Source organism: Aethina tumida, chromosome 6 (genome assembly GCF_024364675.1).
Source record: "Aethina tumida isolate Nest 87 chromosome 6, icAetTumi1.1, whole genome shotgun sequence".
Classification (NCBI taxonomy): Eukaryota; Metazoa; Arthropoda; class Insecta; order Coleoptera; family Nitidulidae; genus Aethina; species Aethina tumida.
The window spans coordinates 19,552,728-19,568,412 of NC_065440.1; the positions used below are offsets into that span (position 1 = coordinate 19,552,728).

Sequence of the window (15,685 nt, forward strand, 5' to 3'; positions counted from 1 at the left end):
TCATTATTAAACAATATTGTTTTAATAAAACACAAAAAACCCCTTTGAAAAGAATTTAATCTGTTTTAATAATTTATAATCAATCAATCATCCTCATTTATATTTTTTCCAGCTCAGATCCTCTACATTTAATGTATGAAACCTAAAAAACAAGTAATAATCAAATGTCAAAATGTATTAAATTTTTTTATTAATAGATTAATCTACAAATACAAAATACAAATTAAAATCAAAACATATTTTTATTGAAATAGCTAAATAATGTTAGTATAAGCAAAAATATATGTATATAAACATTAAAATTTATGAGCACGTTGCTTGGTGACGCAACAATTGAGATGCTGGGAACATGTCTGCGCAAAATTCACATGGAAGTTCGACTTCCGGAGAACTCGGAGCTTGAGCAGCCTGTTGCTGTTGCTGTTGCTGTTGTGGCTGCGGCGGCGGCACGTAATAATCGTCGTTTTCTATCGGTGACCTGTTGTGTCTTCTTGGCATCCTAAACACATCAATCAATCAATTAATTGTGAATAATTTACCTCCACAGTTAATTGTTAGTCAATGGAAGTGCACAAATGGAAAGCACGTTTTTAATAAAAGCACACGAACCTTACCTTAGGTAAAATGGTTTGAATTTTAATGTGTCGGTGATTGTCTAGAACTACTACTCAATGAGAACAGCGACTTGAAGCGTGTTCAAGTAACTAATGCGACGTGACTTGAATTACCTTTGGGTGAGATCCGGTCTGCACCCGGTCTGATGCAAGATCAGATCCTCCTCGAGTATGGGCACGTCGCAGAACTCGCACGGGATCGTCACGTCGCTTCTGCGTCCCCTTCGAACACAATCAATCAAGCATCGGTGTTAACTGCAACCTGAACGGAAAAACAACAACGAACCAACCGAAATTGCATGGTTACCTGATCAGTCTGCAGATGTTCTCGTGGTCGATCAGGTCCTCATGTGGAAACGGTACGCTGCAGTACTCGCAGGGGACTTGCAGTTCGGTCGGGGGGTTCCTGCGTCGCGGCGGCTGCGGCGCCGGACCTAAAATTATATTGTAACAATGACAATACATATTTTATTGTCATTTGCAGACAAAGTAGATTAGTGTGTTATTGTTGGCAACTGCACAAAGTGATTTATTTTTGGCAGCAAGGTCGCTGACCATGATTGTAAAATAATTACTAATATTTTTAATTGTCAAAAACCTTCGCGACTAAAAGCAAACGCATGCAATTAGGGTCAGAAAAAAAAAAATGAGACAATTCCACTAATAAAAGCGGCATTGTCCTTAAATTTTAAGACAGTTAATGAGTCGCACTCAATTTTAAAACATCAATCAATGTAAGGCAACATAAAAAGACCTTTGTTGTGATTGAAATGGTTTCTGGGCGCAGTTCCGCTGTGCCTCAACGGAATAGTTATGCTTGCCGAATCGTGCAACAAGTTCCTTATGTATTCCGTCTTACCTACACAAATCACCTTTAAATAATTGTTATTCATGTATAAAATGGAGTTGTACTAACAGTCAAGCCTTCTGGAGATCTCTTTGTAACTCTCGCCCTTTTCAATTTTAATACCTTGCGGTCGAAGTCCCGCTTGAAAGGCGTTTGGCATGTAGGGCAAAGGATCGTAATCGAAATTAGCCAGATGATCCACGGGTCGTCTTCTCGGCGAGTCCAAAGCCGAAGACGCGGAGGCGCTTCTTTGGGTCGTCGAATCCCACGACGGTCTCGGACCTGGTTCTAAATTATGTTTTATTAGTCACTTTTTTTTTTGATAAAATTAGACCGTTTACATTGTTTTAATTCGTCAAGTTGGAAACACGCCAATTTCTAACTGGGTTATCAAGTGTTTATGATTGTTTCAGGTAGGGAAATTAATAATTTAATTACTATAAACATTTACCGTCTTTGAGCTTTAAAAATCCGTGGTTCGTATCCATGTGCAGCTGCTTGTACTTAAACATGACTAACTCCCCGCATTCCAAGCACTTATCAGTTCTGGAGCCGCAGTAATTCTCGTGCTCCTCGAGATCGAGCTTGGGCAGTTCCAGGTCGCAGTACTTGCATGCCAAAAGACCGCTACTCTTAGGCGGGGGGTTCACCAATCTTGGCACCGCCCCATTTTGACTTGCAGGTTTTTTAGTTTCTTCTTTTTTAACAGTTTCCACCTTTTTAACCGCCGATGCATCTTGCGAGGGTGCGCGTAAAGTGTATCCAGTGTCCACCAATCTTTCGTGCCGTTGTCTCCTCCTGACACAAAGAAATTACATTGCTTACATACAATTGCTTATTGAATCATTCAGTACTTTACTTACTCCTCTTTCCATTTGGCGGTCTTCTCTTCTTCCACAACTTTACGTTGCTGGTAATAACTACTCTTTTCGATAGAAGTGGGGGGCGGAGACGGTTTTCTTAATATCGGCTTCTTGCAGGATCTCGCATGATCGTCGTACTGCGATTTGGGGAACGGTTCGTTACAGGTTTTACACAGCGTTATGTTGCGTGCACAATGCACTGTGTGCATCACATAGTTAGGCTGGGGAATTTCCTTTTTACTGTGATAAGATAAAAATTAGTTTAAACCTTACAGCAGTCGATAAGTTATCTAATATAAACAATTATTAAGTTATGATGTTATTCATAACTTCATAACAGTGATTAAATTATAATTACACACCTTATGTATAATTGAATGAGTATTTAACAAAATATAAAATTGATCCGTTTATCGAACAAAGAAAAAGGAAACAATTCAATAATATCCGTTCGATTATGAATCTTAGAAAACTGCGCACAAAAGACGTGGCACACAAATTCATACTCACCAGTTAGCACAAAGTTCATGTTCGACTTCGCGATCCATTTTATTCGCGACAAATCGCGGTAAAACTGTTTAAAACACAGACACAAAAGCAGCACTAATCCTTCAGGAAAGACGATCGTTTAATGAAACACCGCTATTTTTACACCGTCCATTCCACGCGTTCTATTAATAGAATTCGGCTTTCTATTTCCGACGCGCACTTTTCCGAAAAATCTTCGTTATGCAACGCTAATCCGCCGATGGAGCAGTTATCTAAAATGTGAATATAACAAAATCAAAGTCGTAAAACGATGAAACGTCACTTTGAAGTAGGCACTTACTCCTATCAACACGGATTATAAAAGAGGGGATTCACGTCATTTTAAAATTTCTAGTGGCGCCATCTGTCGTGTTACATACAATTAAAATGTAATTTTAATTGTATGCTTTTTAAATCATTATAATTAGGTATTATATTAATTAATAGAGTAATTTGATTATTTAAATAAATTATCCGTAGCTGCCCTCATCTAAAGAAATTATGATGAACACTTAAAGACGATTACAAGTTATTTATACTCCAAAGTTTATTATACAAATATGAGTTGTGTGTATTATTATTTTGTTTATTTAACTTTAGATTTCGATGTCTTGAAACAAGTAGAAATGGTTAAAAAATGTTAGAAAATTAGAAATAGGCAACCTACGTGGTAGAATTGCGGTAACTGGGTTGCATAAGTGTTGGCGCGTGGGATACTTTTGTTAGCACTGTTTATTGATTGATATTGCCGATTTGTCCCTGCAGCCTGAAAACTACCCCAATTTTGAGAAACCTGTCTGAATCCACCAAAAATCCAGGTAAATTATATATCTCAATCAAGCCAGTGGCCCAAAAGTGTGTAAATAGTCGGTTGATCGAGGCCGATGGACTGTTTGTTTATAAATAATCGGTGTTTGTAAATATTGTCTTTTCAGCAATCGGGCAACATGTCTATAAAAGACCAGGAGATCAAGATCAAAGACTCGCTGTTCGAATTCGTGAAACGTTTCATTCCGGACGCCGATCTAACGTTGATCGACGAAATCGTGTTGTCGTACGTTGTGGCTGTGCTTGAGGACATCAGTTCCGATCCTGGATTTGATGTGGAGGGTCGGTATTTTATTTGTTTTATTCCTGTTATATTGATGTTCAAATTTAAGGTTTCTGTGAAATGATGTCCGCATATTTTCCCGAGTTTGAGAGCATCAATCATGCAACAGTTTGCCAGTGGATGTTCGATCTGGAAGCTAAATTAAGAGTAGCGCAGCCTGAAGAGAAACAGATTACTGAACTGGATATTTCTTTGCCTGAAGTGGTGCCAAAACCAAAACCAAGGTAACATTTAGAAGTATGTAAGCAAGAGATTTGATTAATAATGTGTGTTGTAGGAATTGTGAGAGTGTGGAGAATTTTGAGCAGCCGAAGAGGATTCACAAATTGTCTGAAATGAGTGATGGTGGCTCAACTGACAGTTCTTGTTGTGAGTTCAATGATGAGATTGAAGTGTTGCAGGAAATGTTTCCCAGTGTCTGTTCAATTGAGGTAAATGTACTATTTATATTTACATTTATATTTATATTTACTATTTTGTGTGTTAATATTAATATTGCAGGTGAAACATTGTTTGGCAATAGCCAATGGCAAATTAGAGCATGCAACCCAACTGTTAATCGACCGTCAAGAGTCCGGACAGTGTTTAATTCCCAACAATTCGTTAACAATTCACGTGAACAAGGCAACAATCGACGACACCGAGTTGAAGAATCGCATCATCGAACGGTACTCGTACATCGACAAGGACGCATTCACCAAAGAGCACAGACCAGTCGCCCCTAAAGTTGAACCCAAAAAAATGGTAAGTGGTACTGTGAAGCTGCGTGTTAAATTAAGTAACGAAAGCGTGTGTTTCCAGGTGCGCTACAGGGACAACAAGATAGTGAGCTTGAAGGGCGAGCGTTACACCGAGGTGAAGAAAGGCGACGACGTGGAGGACATCTCGCTGAAGAAGAACAAGAAGGGCGTGCACACCGGCACCCCGTAACTACACGTTCACTGCGCCGCTGTCCGTGCAGTGTTTCCGTCTACTCCATCATCTCCAATCCATTGTTACGTGTCTCTAATCCGGACTGTTCGTGTTTCAATGTGTCGCGTGCGCAACTAGCGGCACGGAGCAAGTGTACCCGTCACTGTGTCGGTTCGGTAGCGTTTGCGTGCGGCGTCCGATTCACACACGGTCGGACGCGCGTCTTTACTTGTGATTCATTGTGATATAATATCGTGCGATCGACGAGCTGAACTACTGAGGGACACTTGCTCCGGACGCAGCTTCGAACGAACACACACATACACACTATATTAAAATAGTATTATTAATTGTAAACAATTAGAGTTCTATTTGACTAGTCAAACTTTGATTGTGTTTTCGTGACCGACTGGATTGTTTTAGACCCGGTTTTCTCATTATATTCGTCCGTTTTGTACTTAATTGAAACGGGTCTGGACATGTTTACTCATTTTTAAATACCTGTGATTATTCATTATGACCGAAGATTAAACATATACGTTTATTTGTGATTTAAATTTCTACTCTACTTAATTTACTAGTACACGTATACGTTCAATCTTTGTTGTGACGTTGTTTATATTTACTTCGTTTCACCTACTTGCGTAGCTTAATTTTAAGTATTTATATATGTAGTATTTTAACAAATTGCTATTTATTATTATTTTTAAGTTAATATACCTTTTAATGTAGTATCATTTTTTTTATATTTTTGACTCTGAGATAAATCTGTATGTTCTATTCTAGCTGGTTTTATTTAAACACGCAACGATAACATTCAATTTATTTATTAGATTTTCTATGGTACAACAAATAACAGTCATATAAATTTTATATATATTTTTGCTATTCTAACAAAAATAATACATCAAAACCGTTTAAACAAATTGAGCGTGTTATATTTGTAAAACATCGATTACAAAAAGAAATCAACACATTGATTCTCGCCTACTCGATTAAAATTTCACACTTATCCTATAAAAATACATAGGCTACACAAACCATCCGATTTTGTGTTAGAAATTCAGATAACTTGTGTAATAATTAATTGTGGCACATGTATATATATAAAATCTGGGAACGATTTTTGGAAGAAACAACATTTAAAACTCCTAAAATTGGTGCTTTGTTTCCAGTTTTAATTAATTACCATTTATTATACTCTGATTAGAATTCCGTGTGTTGTGGATTTTTATCGTTTGTACTTAACGGTATTTATATTTATGTACATAACTTGTCAATATTGAAATTGTGAATCGTGCTGAAACAACGAAAGGTCCGTTTTGAAGGCCTGTTCAGTACCGTACATTTACATAAACCATTTGTTTACACAGAGATTCATTTATACCTTCTCTGTGAACCATTAACTAGCAATAAATTGAATTAATGAAATATCAATAATTAAATGCTTTGGATAAAAACGTCTGGAGTAAAACCAAAAGCGATTGACTAACATTGTTGCTAAAATCAGTCTTTAGGTTCGAAAAAAATTGATGGGGTACCCTGTTCCGAGTCTTGACCTTCCGTTGTCTATTTTCTGCCGCCCTCCGCAGATTTATCGACCGTTACGTAAACCGGCTTGTATAAAACCACCGGTTCCCTCAAATAATGCTCGTTACCGTCGTAAACTTGGCCCAGTAAAAATTCCGGACCGAGATACTGACCTCCTTCAACGTGGGAACATGCTGGTTCTAAAAAAACAATTCGTGTTAATCAATCAACATCCCAAGATGGGAAATTGGTGCTAAAACCGACCGTATTTGATTACGGGGTTCATATTGGAGTTGGGTATTCGAAATGGTACCGTTCCGATTGTTATTGGGCAACTGATGTGTGCTACGTCCATCTCTTTTGCGTTGTCGAGGCTTACCTGCAAACTTAACATAGTAAGTGTGCAACTGGTAAATTAAGAGTTTACTGAGTACCGTTAACAAGTAGTAAATCTGCACGACTCTGCATATTCCAACAATACTCGTGGGCATTGGTGGCAACACCAGACTGTTGGAGCTGTCCCATTTGCTCCGCGTGTGTGGTTTAACACTACTTCCTCTGCCACATAATGAATGAACTTAAAACATTTCTATTAGTAAAATTAAAAACTTGTTACCTGTATTCGAAGACGAGGTGCTTAATGTCTTTGCTGACTCCCAAAACGCCACGATCAATGAAAAATTCGCAGCACTGTTCCAACTTGACTCTAAGCCAGATCTCGTCGTCGCTTTGATTCTCGATCGTCGCCTTCAACTTGATGCTTTCCTTGCAAACGTAGGCGGTGCGTTCGAGGACGCAACGCAGTTTTATTGTACCCTTCTTACAGCACCAGCAACAAGTACTTTTTCTGTCCTCCAGCACTACGGCTTTCTGCAACGCACGTTCAATAAAAATCATGGTCGAATATGCGTTCAAACAATCACTTGCCAAGTATTGTTCCTCCATGCAATCAATGTGCGGTCCGATTACCGTAAAGTATTTCATCCCTTGCGGTGGACTAGCGTACGGTATGTCCACGGTTACCTTGAAATAGTACCGAATGTAGACGGGTTTGCTCTCGAACGAACAGGGTATGCTGGATTCGGGCAAAGAGAAACGAAAGGGGAATTTGTGTGTGCCTCGCGGAAGGATTGGTATTGTGGTGTCCACATTTTTTTCACCCCAAATCACTTGGCGCTCGTCTATGAAGTACTGGTCGTCTTTCACCTAAAATGTGGCATTTTAATGTTGTTCACGGCGGTGCGTTTGGGGTACATACTGTTCGTCTGTCGCCCGACATCATCACCTTCCATTCTGCGTGGGCTTTACCTCTTAACAACACACGAATTGCTACAAACAATCATTATTAATCGCACATCCGAATGAAATAAATCAGGTCAAGGCTCGTCCCCGTGAATAAACTTACTGCGTAACTTGAAGTTTTCAATCGTGTTCAAAACAACCGTGCCATTAATTTGCTCGCCAGCATAATAATATTCTTTGTCCAGTTTAATGTCGAATTCCCGTATATAATCCATGTTTGTTATGCCCAAATCGACACTTTATTCAAACATTCCCGCTCATAAACCAAGAAACACTGCTTAGGACTTGTGTGTTGTTGTTGTGTGACGGATGAGGATTTGTTAAGAATGATGATTGTTGATGAGATAAAAGGGGTTTTAATTTCGGTGTCGTTTATCAATGAGGGGAAAATATCACTGTGTCAGCTGATTCGGGAAAATCAATATGAATTGAGGCTGCGCTTCGAGATCAAATCATCTCTTGATTGGACGCGCCAAAATTTTTTCACGCGATTATTTAAATTTCCTCGAACCGAGTACAGGAAAATGTAAAAAAAGCGGAAGCAATTATTTAAATTAAGTCGATCGCTGTTAGCACTTTTATTTATCACATTTTATTCGCCAAAAGATGTTTATGCGAATTGTTTTATTGTCCATAGCTTTGACGATTGTTCGAGTAAGTCTAAAATCACTCTTATCAATGATTGAATAAGAAAAGGGCAATTTTTAGGGTTTGTCGTTTTTCACGACCGGTCCGGCGCTATTTTCGTGCATGCAACAAAACTCAATTGGAATGACGGAAATTGGAACATTATCGAACGGAGATGTGCCACCCACAAAACTGTTGTGTTTCCTGAAATGTTTCGGAGAAGCGACCGGATTTATTGTAAACGGCAAAGTTTTGAGCAACGAACTTTCAAATTTACCTTTTATTCCTACAGTTGCCGGAGATGTTACTTTGAGAGTGCAAAAATGTTTAGAATCTGTGGGAAACATTGAAAACTGTGACGATATGGGGGTTGTTGCTAATTGTTTAAGCGAATTTTTTAAACAATAATTTTATTGTATTATTTTTATTAATTAAATTAATAATTAATAAAGCATATGGCAAGGTTTACATGTGGTTTACATACTTTTATTAACAAGAAACAATTTTTGATTTGAATGAACATTTTTGATGCAGAAAGTAAAAACAATTTAATTCATAAAAATTATATTATACATACATTACGTATGAAAAATATTAATATAAAAATATGATTTTTGTTTGGTGTGGCCGAGATTCGAACCTTAAGACGAATCAAATTAAATTTCATATCGAATCTCAACAAGGCCAACATTTTGATGTGCATTTTTTTATTAAATTCTGCTAATCAGATTCCCATTAAATGTTATTAAATAATTTTTACCAATCCGTCAACATTTTAATGTAAATTACCTTATGAAAAAAAATAAGTATTGTTGTCAAAATTGTAACAACGTTTTTAATACTTCAGACCTTGATTAGAATAATAAAAACTAATGCATAATTGCAGTATAATTTATAAGTTATCGCATCCGGAATCATGCACTCGACAATATATAAACCTAGTCGAATATTCAAAATTTTTAAAACAAAACAACTAATTGAAAAATGTTTCGTTCTACAGTGATTTTATTCTGCGTTTTTTGTGGAATTTTAGTAAGTAAATAAACAATAAACAATAAACAATAAATATATAATATTTGGCATGTTTAGGCACAAAAAGCGTTTGAAAATATGTTTGAAACGCTGACGGAAGATCAAGTGGGAAAATGTATCGAAAGTTCGGCAGTGACAACGAAAGATCTTGAACTAGTTGATGTAAATTCGAACACGTTCGAACCGAAAGTAATGTGTTTCGCCAAATGTCTGTTCGAAGAGGCGAAAATAATCGATTCAGACGGAAACGTTAAAATGGAAGTCGTAAAGAGCAGGCAGGTTTCGGAGGTGGACAATCCGATGAATCAGAAATTTGAAGAGTGCATTGGACAAGTCAAAGTTATAAAAGAGTGTTCGGATTTGCAGCAGGTTCATGATTGCATGAAATCTTAAATTTTGATAGTTTTCGTATTGTACCATATAGTTGTGGTTATCAGAATAAAACACAGTTTTAATGTAACACATGTATTTAATTCTTATAATTTTACACAAACAATAATATCTTTTGAAGGTATCAACTGACTAACGAAAATCACATCGTTTATACAAAAGAAATAAAATGCAAGAAAGCTGAGTAAACGTTGATATGCACTTAATAACTAAAGTCAGAGAAAAATGGTACATGTTCCACGTCGGTTTGGTCGTTTATTGCGTGGGCGAGAACTCGGTTGGCACCATAATGCGACAGTGCATTTCTCTAATTAGCGGCACGGTGTATGCGACACATTCGTCCCACCCGGGAGATCTCCAAGCGCTTTCCCTAGTTTCTTTCCTGCTGTTCAGATCTTCATAGCCTGCAAGGAAAACATGTAAATAGAGATGGATTTTGAGAGGGATAAACGCTAAACGCTAAACGCTAAACGCAACTTACACCAAATGTGGTGGACGTTGTACAATCGTCCGATTTGCGAGAAAAATCCGGCGAACGCTTCGTTGTTGTTTTTCCTAAAATTCACAGCCCTAGCCCAGTTATTACCCCATTCTATCATGGTGCCCGGTTTCAACGCGTAACTTCTTATTTCGTAAATGTTTTTCGGCTGTCTTATAAGAATTTGCGGCCAATAGGAGAACGCCAGCAAATATTGCAAGTGACGGGACCGTATAATTTTGCCCTGCTCCTCGTTCAGCTTTTGAAATTCGGCATTTTTGCCTAGAATCTCGTTGTAGGTGTCGATTGTGTCGTACCCTCCCGTGAACTTCCACAAATGCAACGCCTGATCTTGGTCACCGACGTTCACAGTCCACGAACCTACTAACTGTACGTCCTGCGCTAAAGGTCCTTGTGTCTTTATAAAATCGACGGTGTTTTTACTGCAGGGAAAATGTTAAAAATTGCACACGTACAATTTACGGACAACTTACACGTTGTTGAGGTAGGCGTTTTTGGAGTCCGGTTTGTAGTTGTGCGTTTGCAAGGAGTAAATCACCTCTTTGTCGGACAACATGCGACTGTGCGATTCTTTCGTGGGTTCGATCTTCCTGACGAATATTTTCGATAGCCACGCATCATTTTTGGTTGCTGTTGTCGAGATCGACCTGAATTGTTGTGTAACATTTTACGACACTGTTTATTTTCGTTTATTGATGAATGTTAAGGACAGTTTTCGACCTACCTCAAATTTTGCGGCGTCTTGTTCAGTAGTTTTAGTGTGTTGGCCATTTTTACCCGGCTCATCTGATTGGATTTTGTGACGGTTCGCTTTATTTTTGTACAAAAGGTTATCGGCTAGATAAACTGCGCGCAGGACCGTACTCCCGAAATATCTCTTTTTACAACTATTTGGTACTTTTAAAAGTCAAAAGTCCATCTTCAAGGTCAACGACCTTAACCTATAAACACTTTGCCTGACGTTTAGTAGTTCAAATGTACCACACTTTAGAACTATCCAAATAAACCTACGTTACTTAATCTATATTATTTATAACAACTTATAAATAAACGTTGCTGTAATACCACATTATTTATACCATTTAACATAAACTAGACATAAAATTAAATATTCCAAATTGTAATTTGGGTTGCGTGCAATGCAGGTATGAACACGTTGCACGATCAGACAGGTGGCGGGTCGGTTGCAAACACAAAACACAAATGGCCGTTTACTGTTTGAGTTCGCGTACGAAAAACCGTCCGAAATTGAATGCGGTGGCATGAATAAACGTGAAAAGTACGTTCGTTGCATGTTGATGTGTTTGTCGTTTTGTGCTCGTTGAACTTTCTGTGTGGTTGTCCGTGATGTTCAGGTTCTTGAGCGGTCGGAAGGGCAGAGACGTCGCCCCCGGACAGCGCGCCGCCCCCGCGCACAAGAACTTGCTGCAGTGTCGCGTCGTTTTGCTGGACGGCAGCGATTTGAGTGTCGAACTGACCGTTTGTATTTTTGTTTGTTTTATTAGTTTTGTGGGGGTGGTTTGTTTATCGCAGTTTGTGGTTGATTTGAACCGCTTTTTCTTATCTCGTTAATTAAAAGTTCATGGTTTTTTGATGAGTGCAACTTCCAAACTTTTCATTTCCATGTTAATAAGTAGTTAAAAATAATATTAAGGCCCCTTTATTTTTTGCTTGCATTGCTTTAATTTTTCAAATTACTTAGAACTAATTGCATTTTATTTGTTGCACCTTTTCTTACCTGTACAACATCCTTTATAGATAAATTTTAAGTGTATTGCAAGTACCTGGGGTTATTGAAGATAGTGATTCATATTTAAGATACCTGTCATTATAATTTCTTGGAAAAGTCAGTTAAAAAATAATTAAATTATTGGTAACTCCAATATGAAACATACAATTATCTAAATTGACAAATAAACATAAAAATAATTTTAAAAATGTAGTTTCAATGTAACATTGTATAAAAATAATGATAGAAAGTGTTGTTTAAGTTTCTTTAGGTCATGTGAAGCATTTCTCAATAGTCATTGTTGTTTAATATGAATCATTTACACTTGCATTTAATCCGACCCGAATTTTGTCTGTTCAAACACCCACAGATTCGCTAAATCTAATTATGGTGTGTTAAAAGGTTTCAGCGTTCGATAAAAATCTGTTTACTGAGCGTTAATGAACACATGACCGTTTTGTTATGATACAATTGTTAGTAGTTTTATCGATACACGAAATTGAATATCATATTGTGTTGCGAAATACCGTTGTGAAACGGATAACGGAACGAAGGATTCAAAATATTTTTGTTGTTGTAGAAAAAGGCGAAAGCGAGAGATTTGTACGAACAAGTGTTTTACTCGTTGGACCTGATCGAGAAAGATTATTTCGGTTTGCAATTCACGGACGCGAATCACGTAAAACACTGGCTGGATCCCACGAAAACGATCAAAAAACAAATCAAAAGTAACTTGTTCGTGTTTAATTAAAATCAACTGCTAATACTAATTGACTTTTTCCAGTCGGGCCGCCTTACACGTTGAGATTGAAGGTGAAGTTTTATTCTTCTGAACCTAACAACTTAAGGGAGGAACTGACGCGTTACCAGTTCTTCCTGCAGCTAAAGCAAGACATTTTGGAGGGACGATTGGAATGTCCGCACGAAACGGCAGTTAAATTGGCAGCTCTAGCACTTCAATGTAAATTTACTGTTACTTTCTGATTAGTTGAGTCAATATTAACAAGTTGTTTGTTTGTAGCCGAATTAGGAGACTATGAAGAAAGTCAACACACTGCAGCTACTGTGTCCGAGTTTCGGTTTGTTCCCGATCAAACGGAAGAAATGGAAATCGAGATACTGGAAGAGTTCAAGAAGTGCAAAGGTCTGTCGCCTGCGCACGCCGAACAGAGCTACCTGAACGAGGTCAAGTGGTTAGAAATGTATGGTGTTGATATGCACACTGTTTTGGGCAAAGACGGCATGGAATACCGTTTAGGTTTGACGCCGACCGGGATTTTGGTGTTTGAAGAGCCCAATCAGAAAATCGGACTGTTCTTCTGGCCAAAAATCGGCAAGTTGAACTTTAAGAAGAAGAAACTGACCCTTGTGGTAGTTGAAGACGATGATCAAGGTCGGGAACAAGAACACACATTCGTCTTCAGGTAAATTCTGTAACAGAAGTACACCTGACTCCATCACCAGTCCTAACACTTTAATATCTAATTTTCTACACAGATTGCACAACGAAAAGGCGTGCAAACACTTGTGGAAGTGTGCGATCGAACACCACGGCTTCTTCCGTCTCCGTGCTCCAGTAAAGGGGCCTTCAGCACGTCAAAACTTCTTCCGCATGGGTTCGAGGTTCCGGTATTCGGGCCGCACCGAATACCAGAGCACTTATCAGAACAGGGCTCGTAGGACGGTGCAGTTGGAGCGAAAGCCGAGCCAGAGATACGGTAGGAGGCAGAGCCACGTGCTGAGGGAGAGACAGAAGCAGCAGCAACAGCCCGAGGCGGAGAACGCGTCCAGTTTGCAGCCGTCTTCCAGCAGATGCAGCGAACGATCTAACAAATCTAATGGCACCAGTGCAACGGATAACGATCCTTTGTATTGCAAAATTAGTGACGATGTTACTAAAAGTCTAACACCGACCGGTACGTTTCAATTAATTAGGCGAAGAATAAATAAGTAAACTGAATGTTTTAGGCCCTGAATCACTAGGTTTGATAAGTCAAAACAGTTTTGGCAAAGGGTCCGTTGGAAAGAATTCGGTTGGATGCAGCTCTTCTTACAGGTATTAGCATAAATTAAATGTCAGTGTTGTTGATATGACGAAATTATTATTATTTTGTTACAGCCCGGTTTTGTCTGTGTCAAGCAAAAACGGCACGTTAAAGAGGAACAAGACACCAACAGTGACAGCAACTAGTCCAACTCCGTCTAATAACGACAGCCAGTTGGACTTTTTACTGAAGAGTTTGGCTAAAGAAACCTTAAATGGGATCAACATAGACGAGACTAGAAATGACATGAACAAAATTGATGGTGAGTTTTAAAGTAACTGACATTTTCTTCAATTTCTTTAATTTTAATTTGAAAACATTCAGATGGAGAGACAGAAAGTCACAAGTCGCTTCCTGCTGAAATAATACCGAATAACTTCGCCAAACACAACACAACAACAGCTAAACCCTTGCCGCCCGGTCAAGTTAAATGCAACATCCTTAAAGGTATTATTAAATAACGCAAATAATATACTAATAATAATAATAATAATAATAATAATAATATAATAATTTTTTACAGCAAAACTAGAGGAGGAACTGAACGCCAACGTAAAACTGACGAATCAAATGTTCGTCGCGGCCAACGACGAAACGAATTTGAACTCTTTGAACGCGGCCACTTTCGTTTCAGTTGTAAGTATTTTAATGTTATCTGTCAGTATGTGTATTAATTCGCTTTTGTGTGGCTTGTGTGCGCTTACAGGGCGGTGACAAACTCACTCTCTCGGTCTCCGGGCCGGCAACACCACCCCCGGCTCCCGCAGCTAAACTAGACAACTCCGAAACCGACGGTAAGATCTCGAATTCGTCGGTTTCAGTTACGTTTTTCGGTCACGCGGATAACGGGCGTTTGGGTCATCTGATGCTAGGGGAGAATAACAATCCGTTCGCCAGTTTACAGTTGCACGAATCCAATCCCTTCCATCCTAAGAACAATCCATTTAGGGACGTGGAACCGGATGAGGAAGACAAGAGCGACAACACTGAGGTTTGTGCTTGTATTGCATGTTTTAATTGTCGCATTCTTCCAACGTTTCTATGCTAAAAAACTAAGATTGTTGTGGTTTTAGCAAAAGGACGATCAGACCAGTGATTCGACGACCAACGAATCGTCAGAGCCGACTACACCAGCCAGTCCAAACTTAAGTAAACTGTCACCTTGGTTGGTGTCACAAGAAGTGATCTCATCGCCGGTTTCGAAGGCCGAAACTGTTATCAGAAAATCGGTGATAACCACACAGTTATAGCGATTGTGGGTTGAGGTTTTAGATGTAGACCGAGCTTTTATTATTGTTTAGGCGTTTAAGCTCTCTGATTTTATTTTCAACAGTCGCAATAATCGTACTTAATAATTTTTATTTCATTTTTTTTAGTTTTTCGGTATAGTTTATATAACTTTAATTGTACATATTTAAGTATTATTTTTTATTCATCGAAATATACAAAAAAAAAAAAAAATGGGACCAGTTATAACAAGTGTCATCAATTAAATATAACAATACAAAGTGCCATTACGACAGATTTTTTATACAATTATACATGCTTATATTTTATAAAGTTTACAAATTGAATTGTGTCCGTCCTCAAATCAAACATGTATTATTCGAATAAAGTATTTATATTACGTTACTGTGACTTTTATTTAACATGATT

At 38.2% G+C, this 15,685-nt stretch overlaps 6 protein-coding genes and 1 long non-coding RNA gene across 12 annotated transcripts; 4 read left to right on the forward strand and 3 right to left on the reverse strand.

Moving 5' to 3' along the window:
- Window positions 1-167: 167 nt before the first annotated feature.
- Window positions 168-3,147, reverse strand: LOC109606572 (TRAF-type zinc finger domain-containing protein 1). 5 transcript variants are annotated; one of them, XM_049968934.1, is made up of 8 exons: window positions 2,835-3,147; window positions 2,325-2,564; window positions 1,913-2,259; window positions 1,531-1,743; window positions 1,369-1,473; window positions 922-1,048; window positions 729-836; window positions 168-499 (listed from the first exon to the last, which is right to left on the reverse strand). In XM_049968934.1, the coding sequence occupies exons 1-8, from the start codon at window positions 2,870-2,872 to the stop codon at window positions 304-306; spliced, it is 1,374 nt and encodes a 457-aa protein (XP_049824891.1). In that variant the 5' UTR covers window positions 2,873-3,147; the 3' UTR covers window positions 168-303. The 5 variants fall into 5 exon arrangements, with proteins under 5 accessions (XP_049824891.1, XP_019878672.1, XP_019878674.1 ...); XM_020023113.2 differs by having other exon boundaries at window positions 1,531-1,749; XM_020023115.2 differs by lacking the exon at window positions 1,369-1,473 and having other exon boundaries at window positions 1,585-1,749.
- A 421-nt stretch (window positions 3,148-3,568) lies between these two features.
- On the forward strand, window positions 3,569-5,655 carry LOC109604017 (CUE domain-containing protein 2). The gene is made up of 6 exons (XM_020020522.2): window positions 3,569-3,670; window positions 3,788-3,962; window positions 4,013-4,187; window positions 4,241-4,394; window positions 4,465-4,707; window positions 4,765-5,655. Exons 2-6 carry the CDS (start codon window positions 3,800-3,802, stop codon window positions 4,891-4,893), a joined length of 864 nt encoding a protein of 287 aa, XP_019876081.1. The 5' UTR covers window positions 3,569-3,670; window positions 3,788-3,799; the 3' UTR covers window positions 4,894-5,655.
- A 93-nt stretch (window positions 5,656-5,748) lies between these two features.
- Window positions 5,749-8,066, reverse strand: LOC109606576 (arrestin domain-containing protein 3). The gene is made up of 7 exons (XM_020023118.2): window positions 7,811-8,066; window positions 7,664-7,734; window positions 7,333-7,611; window positions 7,022-7,275; window positions 6,840-6,963; window positions 6,670-6,784; window positions 5,749-6,605 (listed from the first exon to the last, which is right to left on the reverse strand). Exons 1-7 carry the CDS (start codon window positions 7,920-7,922, stop codon window positions 6,445-6,447), a joined length of 1,116 nt encoding a protein of 371 aa, XP_019878677.1. The 5' UTR covers window positions 7,923-8,066; the 3' UTR covers window positions 5,749-6,444.
- A 217-nt stretch (window positions 8,067-8,283) lies between these two features.
- Window positions 8,284-8,802, forward strand: LOC126265802 (uncharacterized). The gene is made up of 2 exons (XR_007548267.1): window positions 8,284-8,361; window positions 8,416-8,802. It is a non-coding gene; the product is annotated as an uncharacterized LOC126265802 (long non-coding RNA).
- A 483-nt stretch (window positions 8,803-9,285) lies between these two features.
- Window positions 9,286-9,826, forward strand: LOC109604015 (uncharacterized). Its single transcript, XM_020020520.2, has 2 exons — window positions 9,286-9,366; window positions 9,424-9,826. Exons 1-2 carry the CDS (start codon window positions 9,319-9,321, stop codon window positions 9,757-9,759), a joined length of 384 nt encoding a protein of 127 aa, XP_019876079.2. The 5' UTR covers window positions 9,286-9,318; the 3' UTR covers window positions 9,760-9,826.
- LOC109606570 (protein NipSnap) lies at window positions 9,816-11,189 on the reverse strand. The gene is made up of 4 exons (XM_020023111.2): window positions 10,980-11,189; window positions 10,729-10,902; window positions 10,238-10,677; window positions 9,816-10,160 (listed from the first exon to the last, which is right to left on the reverse strand). Exons 1-4 carry the CDS (start codon window positions 11,039-11,041, stop codon window positions 10,012-10,014), a joined length of 825 nt encoding a protein of 274 aa, XP_019878670.2. The 5' UTR covers window positions 11,042-11,189; the 3' UTR covers window positions 9,816-10,011.
- Window positions 11,190-11,418: 229 nt separating this feature from the next.
- LOC109604011 (band 4.1-like protein 5) lies at window positions 11,419-15,661 on the forward strand. Of its 2 annotated transcripts, XM_049968964.1 has the most exons (11): window positions 11,426-11,734; window positions 12,565-12,712; window positions 12,769-12,945; window positions 13,006-13,408; window positions 13,482-13,900; window positions 13,953-14,040; window positions 14,104-14,291; window positions 14,354-14,476; window positions 14,553-14,665; window positions 14,736-15,020; window positions 15,103-15,661. In XM_049968964.1, exons 1-11 carry the CDS (start codon window positions 11,603-11,605, stop codon window positions 15,277-15,279), a joined length of 2,253 nt encoding a protein of 750 aa, XP_049824921.1. In that variant the 5' UTR covers window positions 11,426-11,602; the 3' UTR covers window positions 15,280-15,661. The 2 variants fall into 2 exon arrangements, with proteins under 2 accessions (XP_049824922.1, XP_049824921.1); XM_049968965.1 differs by lacking the exon at window positions 14,736-15,020 and having other exon boundaries at window positions 11,419-11,734.
- Window positions 15,662-15,685: the final 24 nt, after the last annotated feature.

Coding starts and splice junctions, on each gene's coding strand:
- LOC109604017 (XM_020020522.2), top strand. CDS start 3,800: ATGTCTATAAAAGACCAGGAGATCAAGATCAAAGACTCGCTGTTCGAA. Junction 4,395..4,464: donor CCAGTGTCTGTTCAATTGAG/GTAAATGTACTA, acceptor TTAATATTGCAG/GTGAAACATTGTTTGGCAAT. Junction 4,708..4,764: donor AAGTTGAACCCAAAAAAATG/GTAAGTGGTACT, acceptor GTGTGTTTCCAG/GTGCGCTACAGGGACAACAA.
- LOC109606576 (XM_020023118.2), bottom strand. CDS start 7,922: ATGGATTATATACGGGAATTCGACATTAAACTGGACAAAGAATATTAT. Junction 7,612..7,663: donor TGTCGGGCGACAGACGAACA/GTATGTACCCCA, acceptor GCCACATTTTAG/GTGAAAGACGACCAGTACTT. Junction 7,276..7,332: donor GCATGGAGGAACAATACTTG/GCAAGTGATTGT, acceptor CGTGCGTTGCAG/AAAGCCGTAGTGCTGGAGGA.
- LOC109606570 (XM_020023111.2), bottom strand. CDS start 11,041: ATGAGCCGGGTAAAAATGGCCAACACACTAAAACTACTGAACAAGACG. Junction 10,903..10,979: donor AAGACGCCGCAAAATTTGAG/GTAGGTCGAAAA, acceptor ACAACAATTCAG/GTCGATCTCGACAACAGCAA. Junction 10,161..10,237: donor CAACGTCCACCACATTTGGT/GTAAGTTGCGTT, acceptor TTTTCCTTGCAG/GCTATGAAGATCTGAACAGC.
- LOC109606572 (XM_020023113.2), bottom strand. CDS start 2,872: ATGGATCGCGAAGTCGAACATGAACTTTGTGCTAACTG. Junction 2,565..2,834: donor CATGAACTTTGTGCTAACTG/GTGAGTATGAAT, acceptor ATCTTATCACAG/TAAAAAGGAAATTCCCCAGC. Junction 2,260..2,324: donor ACCGCCAAATGGAAAGAGGA/GTAAGTAAAGTA, acceptor TCTTTGTGTCAG/GAGGAGACAACGGCACGAAA.
- LOC109604011 (XM_049968964.1), top strand. CDS start 11,603: ATGTTCAGGTTCTTGAGCGGTCGGAAGGGCAGAGACGTCGCCCCCGGA. Junction 13,409..13,481: donor GAACACACATTCGTCTTCAG/GTAAATTCTGTA, acceptor TTTTCTACACAG/ATTGCACAACGAAAAGGCGT. Junction 14,292..14,353: donor TGACATGAACAAAATTGATG/GTGAGTTTTAAA, acceptor GAAAACATTCAG/ATGGAGAGACAGAAAGTCAC.
- LOC109604015 (XM_020020520.2), top strand. CDS start 9,319: ATGTTTCGTTCTACAGTGATTTTATTCTGCGTTTTTTGTGGAATTTTA. Junction 9,367..9,423: donor GCGTTTTTTGTGGAATTTTA/GTAAGTAAATAA, acceptor TGGCATGTTTAG/GCACAAAAAGCGTTTGAAAA.